Genomic DNA, 6,091 nt, shown 5'->3' on the forward strand with positions numbered 1-6,091 from the left:
TTCAGTCATTCAAAAAACAAAATTAGAAACATCCAAAATATTTACATGCTGTTCTGGCTATTTTACTTTTACAAAGGGTTAAACAAGATCCAGTCATTGTATTGTAAGGGGCTATCATTCAATATATGATTTTCCTTTGCACTCAGCTGCTCATATTCTGAGATTGATATTGAAGAGTAGATCATGGCAAGGAGCTCAAGTAAAAACAGACAGAGAGACGGGCAGGGGCACGGGGATATTATGACTAAAAGAATATTGCCTAACTATAACTTTATGATGAATGGCAAGTTTTGCTGCTTTTCTTCAGAAAGGTGGCTTTCAGGAAAGGCAGCTAATACTCCCTTTCACAGTCCTTTCACAGGGAAAGCCTTCGTGTAAATAATATTCTTCTGCCACAGTAACTGTCTAGATAAAACAGCAGTGGTACAAGTTTAAACTGTACCATGCTTGAATTACTCATTTCATGTGGGTATTAATGAGAGGCAGGGGAGAGTTATTTCAAGGTAAATATGGCAAAGGCAATCCAAGAGGCAAAATGCTTTCGGTAGAGCTTGGGCACTATCTTCTCATTTTGCTCCCCAAAATGGATATTTTGACTTCTCATTCTCTATAGGTCATTGCTGTTCTACCTTTTGTGCTAGAAAAAGGCTAGGTTTTCCCTGCCTCTTCACCTTTGACATTAATAGGTCCTTGTCACTGCTTTGTTGTCCCCCCATGGTTCTTGATACAAAGCTTGACAACTTAGGATCATAGGGAAGTAGGGCTAAAAGAGATCTCAAGAGGTCATCTCGTCCAGCCCTCTGCTCAAGTTGGGGTCATTCCTAAGTAAACCATCCCAGCCAAGTGTGTCCAACAAGGACCTTTAGATGAGGCACCTGACATCTCAAAAATGTACATGAGATTCTCTTAAATTGCTATACCCTCCATGAAGTGAGGCATCTTTCAGGAATTGTGCTGTAGCAAGACCTGTTAAGGCAGCAAATGACAGGAAACAATGCTCAACTCATTGAATTCTTTGGAAAGGGAAGCTGGCTACTGTGTGTAAGCCTGGTTCTCCCACTCTGCGGCTCAGTAGTTCATAATTTGATTGAATTTATTGATGTTTAGGTGTATTTGTTGACATAAAATTGCTACATGGAATTATCACAGATTAGCTTTTCTGACTTGCAAGATCTTAAAAGTGTGACAGAAACTATTCCTCTTGCACAAGCTAAGAAATAACATTTCTCTAACGAACATTTCAGAATGGGACAGATCTTTCCTTCCCACAGCTTCCTGTTGATCTTGAAGATACATAGCAAGGTATCCCATGTGAAAGAAATGTTGTAAGAAATAACCTTAAAACAATTCACAAAAACAGGAAATTCATTGCAATTTTCTCCAGAAAATTTCTGAGGTACTTGGTTTGGTGGTCAGCAAAGAAGGGCAAAGAGGGTATCCCCAGATGTGTGAGGGAAGCCAGGAGACTTGGAATAACTAGGTTTTCTGAACAAATGTCCTTTATCAAAAGAGAAGTCATGGGAGAATTCAAGTGTGCAAAAAAAGAGAAATGCAATGGAAGAAAACGTGGGACACATGCAGACTAGTGCTATCAGAATGACCTGCTTCATGTGTACTTCATTTTTCTTATAGAACTTTTGCCTGTGGTATGGATGAGATGACACTAATATAGAGCCTGGATGGGGGATCATACTGCATCATAAACTACAGCCTAGGCTGCTGTGGTTCTGCAGTAGTGTTCTTCCACGCTGCAACCCATAAATCACATTAGAACATGAGTCTCCCAGCTATAGCAGGCAACTGAAAGCCAGCATGTTAATAGAGCTGCATTGTAGGGTGGAGACCTGGAGCCTGAGAGACGCAGTAAGGTGAAGAAGTTCAGATTTAGCACAGCTCATGGTTTGAGAGAATGTCAGGCATCATGAGGAATAAAAAGGAGCAGAAGAAGTTCTGAGCAACTGGATATCCTGAGAAAGTGTCCCAAAGAAGTTAAGCAATGCAATTATGGCTCAGAAAAAAATATGGATTTTTAATTTACTAAATGTTACCAAGTGCTTGGAGCCAAGAACATACATGCTGGATGTCAGAGGCACCAAGCCACCTTTAACCATCTCTTGAACGTATGGACAAAGCAAATACGGATTTATACTATTTGCTCGTTCTCAATACTAGAACTAGAGGGAATACAATAGCATTTCTAGGTACAGTTAATACTGCCTTAACTGGCAACTTACAACCTGGCCTGCTCTATTAACTGGCATGCTGGCTTGTAAGGTAAAAGTGAAACCAGAAGTGCCCACTGTGGCACTTCTAGTTTCACCGAGCCCCCACAGCCCAGGGCAAAGCAGCCTGCGCTGCGGAGCCCCCAGAGCCCAGGACATAGCAGGCTGCACGAGGCCCGCCTCCCTGTCCCTTGGGGCATGCGGGAGGGGTGGTGATGCCCCAGACGTGGCAGGAGAAGCGGCGGCTCAAACAGGCAAAGATGCTTGTTCGGGCTTCTCAATTAACTGGCATATTTTGTTATCTGGCACCCTCCATAGGTACTACTGGGAGTTTTTTACTAGGTCCAATTAAACTGGATTGGTATTAGCACAAATGGCATCCCTATTGTAGAAAACATTTAACCAGTATCCTGTATTTTGCCACCATACTAGGGAAATTTCAATCTCTGAAGTTACCTGGAGCTTAGACAGGATTTCCAATTTACTATCCTGGGGTGCCACACATGCCACTGATTCTTGCTCTAGTTTGCTGAAGAAAATAGAGGCTTTTGGACATGAGCTAATGAAGCCTGCACTTGCTGATTAAAACCTTTCAGCCATGCCATCATGCTTTCTCTTGTCTATAAATGCACACACAAATCCTGATGTTCATGGTCAAGCTAAAGTCCCATTGCCCTCGGTAAAAATCACCCTGGTTAGAGGCTAAGATCAAAATCCTACAAACACATTCTTGCATGTGAATTTTCTCATTCAGCTGAAAAAAAACTCTCTAGCTCTTAATTATTTGGGTTCACGTGAAAACTTCTGGATTATGCCTAGGCATGGTAGGAAGTAGAGGGATGAATGGAATTATTCTAATATTATAAAAACCTTATTCCATCTGTCTGTCTGTAATGCTTTAGTCACATGCTGATTGGTTGTCTCAGCAGCCATTCAGAGTGCTCTGCACAGACAGAGACACGTGGCAGAGCACCACCACTACAGTGGGGACTGAGGGGCTGGATTGGGTGGGGGCCAGTGGTACCAGCCTTGCCCCGCCCCAGTACTGCTCCTTGTTGAGCCCCCCTGCACTCAATAACAGCTGGCAGAGAGTGAGAGGTGGCAGGGATGAAGGGAGGGAAGGAGGGGAGTAGGAGGGGGGGTTGACTGGTGGCAGTGCACAGCCATGTGCAAACTCACCCCCCACCCAGTCCTGGGAGGCAGTGGTGCAGGGTTGAATGGCAGGGGGTGGGAAGGGTGCAGGGGTCCACACCCGAAGCAGCTGGTGAGGAAGAGTCGGAGTGGGCCTAGACCCAAGGTGGCAGGGGGCGGGGAAGGGGGGAAGCTGGACACTGACCTGAGGTGTGGGGGGAGATTCAGGTCTCTGCCCCTGCCCCACCCACCCCCATCATGCTTGATGGGCAATTTGCTAGATCTTCATATAAAGCAACAGCTATGAAAATCTCATATCATGGCTGTTGACTACTTTTCAGCAGACCTAAGTTTGCTTGCTGGTCCTCTGTTGAAAAGAATTTGCATTAGCTGTCTCATACCAAGCCAACACAGCACTACCAACCATGCAATTGTTTGGGAAAAGGCATTTCCCTGTTGAGACAAGACACAATGAACAATAATGGAACGGCAAAATTGAGTGCTTAAACAAAAGTAATAATGTAATTAATGTAAGCCAATAGGTGAGGAAGCAGAGTCAAAGATCATAGCTGAAATCATCCTCTCTCATCTGAGGATGATCTTCCTCATCTCAGGCTGCTTTTTAGCAAGATCTTAGCTTTCATGTGTATTTAATGAGCCATTGATCAGAAAGTAGTGCTGAACTTTTACAATCTTTTCTCCTATCAGTATTCATAAAGAATTAAGGAAAAATGGTTAAAAATAGCCCAAAGAGTAAGATCTTACTGAAATGCAGTTTACCATGGGCTGATATAACAACATGAGACTTTCCATTTCAGACATGAACCTCTGATCATGGGGGATTGGAACTTGCTGGGCAGCATCCTCGAAGAAGTGCATATCCACTCCACCATTGTGGGCAAAATCTGGCTCACCATCCTGTTCATATTCCGGATGCTGGTGCTGGGAGTGGCTGCAGAAGATGTGTGGGATGATGAGCAATCTGAGTTCATTTGTAACACTGAGCAACCTGGTTGCAGCAACATCTGTTATGATAAAGCTTTCCCTATCTCTCTGATCAGATATTGGGTGTTGCAAATTATCTTTGTCTCATCCCCATCCCTCATTTACATGGGGCATGCACTTTACAGGGTAAGGGCCCTTGAGAAAGAGAAGCAGCAACAGAAAGCCCATCTCAGAGCCCAGTTAGAAGATGCAGACCCTGTCTTGGAAGAGCACAAGAGAATGGAGAGGGAGCTGAGGATGTTAGAAGACCAAAAGAAAGTGAACAAGGCACCCTTGAGAGGGTCCCTCCTGCGCACTTATGTCTTGCATATCTTGACCCGGTCGGTGTTAGAAGTGGGTTTTATGATAGGCCAGTATCTTTTATATGGGTTTCAAATGTACCCTCTTTACAAATGTACTCATCCTCCCTGCCCTAACACAGTGGATTGTTTTGTGTCCAGACCAACAGAGAAAACCATCTTTATGGTTTTCATGCATGGTATTGCTGCCGTCTCCCTGTTCTTGAACATCCTGGAGATTATTCATCTGGGTGTCAAGAAGATAAAGAAAACTCTTCCTGGAAACCAGAGGAGGCAAGGAGGCATCACTGAGGAAGAGACAAGCATTTATGAGTCCCAGAAGAACTCAATGGTCCATCAAGTTTGCATCCTTAGCAACTCCTCCCCACAAAGCGGCTATACACTTTTGCCAGACCAGCAGGTGGGGCTACCACTTTACCTTCCCCTACAACAAGGATACAAAGTGCTCCAGGTGTCTGCTGATCAGGGCTTGCTTGCAGTGAGGATGGGTGCCGAGCAACAGCAGTGCAGCATGGAGAGAAACAGGGGCGACCAGCACCACAGACAGTGCCACCGCGCCTACAGACACTTGGCCCACCCTCTAGCAAGTCACCAGGAGCAGAGACCGCTCCCGAATCAGCACGTGGGACAGCACCACAATGACCAGCAGCAAGAGCCTTCCTCTAGCAGCGGGGACACCCAGAAGCAGCCCCGCTTGGGCTGTGAGGACTGCTCAGAAAGTGAGCAGCACACCCAGGAGCAGCCCAGGAAACCTATTTATTTGGCTAAGCCCCCCTGTAGTGCCAACCAGATGGAGATCCCCCAAGCCATCCACAATGCCCTTCGCAAACACAACTGGGTGAGCAGCTGCAAGGACCTTGGGGAGGTTTGCTGTGACTCTCCAGACAGCGGGCACTATCAGGGCAACCACCACTCCAGCTTTCTGTCTGAGGTGTTATCTCAGAACCACCTGGCCAGTGACTTGGACAGTTCTGACTCCAGGAATGGCTCCGGCTCGGAAAACAAACACGGAGAGGAGAGCAGCCCCTCCGCCACCCCGCCACCTCTTTCTGCAATAGGACGTAGAGTGTCAATAGCAAGTAGCATCAAGTGGCCTTCCCTCTAAAGCTGACTAGTGTGAGTTACTCCTTATTAGTATTACATCTAAGCCAGGCTGCAGTTGGAACCAGAGTGCAGCTGGAGATTTGGCCAGATGCATTAATAAACCAAAATTCCTTGAGCTTTCATATCAAGCCATTTCTATGATTGAATTGCTTTCCTCCCCCACCCGAGTGAAAACAGTGATCAGTAACAGATGATTCATCACCTGAGGGCTTCAATCATTGATGTTTGTTAAGCATATTGTGTCATCCTGATTGATCTTAGATGGATTATATCTCATCCCAGTAGATCTCCATTCTTTTCTAGGTTTCTTCCAAGAGACAGTGTGTGAAA

The 6,091-nt window shown here is 45.4% G+C and overlaps 1 protein-coding gene across 1 annotated transcript; it reads left to right on the forward strand.

Moving 5' to 3' along the window:
- Positions 1–4,187: 4,187 nt before the first annotated feature.
- On the forward strand, positions 4,188–5,762 carry GJA10 (gap junction protein alpha 10). Its single transcript, XM_019538173.1, has one exon. The coding sequence runs from the start codon at positions 4,188–4,190 to the stop codon at positions 5,760–5,762; it is 1,575 nt and encodes a 524-aa protein (XP_019393718.1).
- Positions 5,763–6,091: the final 329 nt, after the last annotated feature.

The sequence above is a fragment of the Crocodylus porosus genome, unplaced genomic scaffold (genome assembly GCF_001723895.1).
Source record: "Crocodylus porosus isolate Cpor-Errol unplaced genomic scaffold, CroPor_comp1, whole genome shotgun sequence".
NCBI classification, from domain to species: domain Eukaryota; kingdom Metazoa; phylum Chordata; order Crocodylia; family Crocodylidae; genus Crocodylus; species Crocodylus porosus.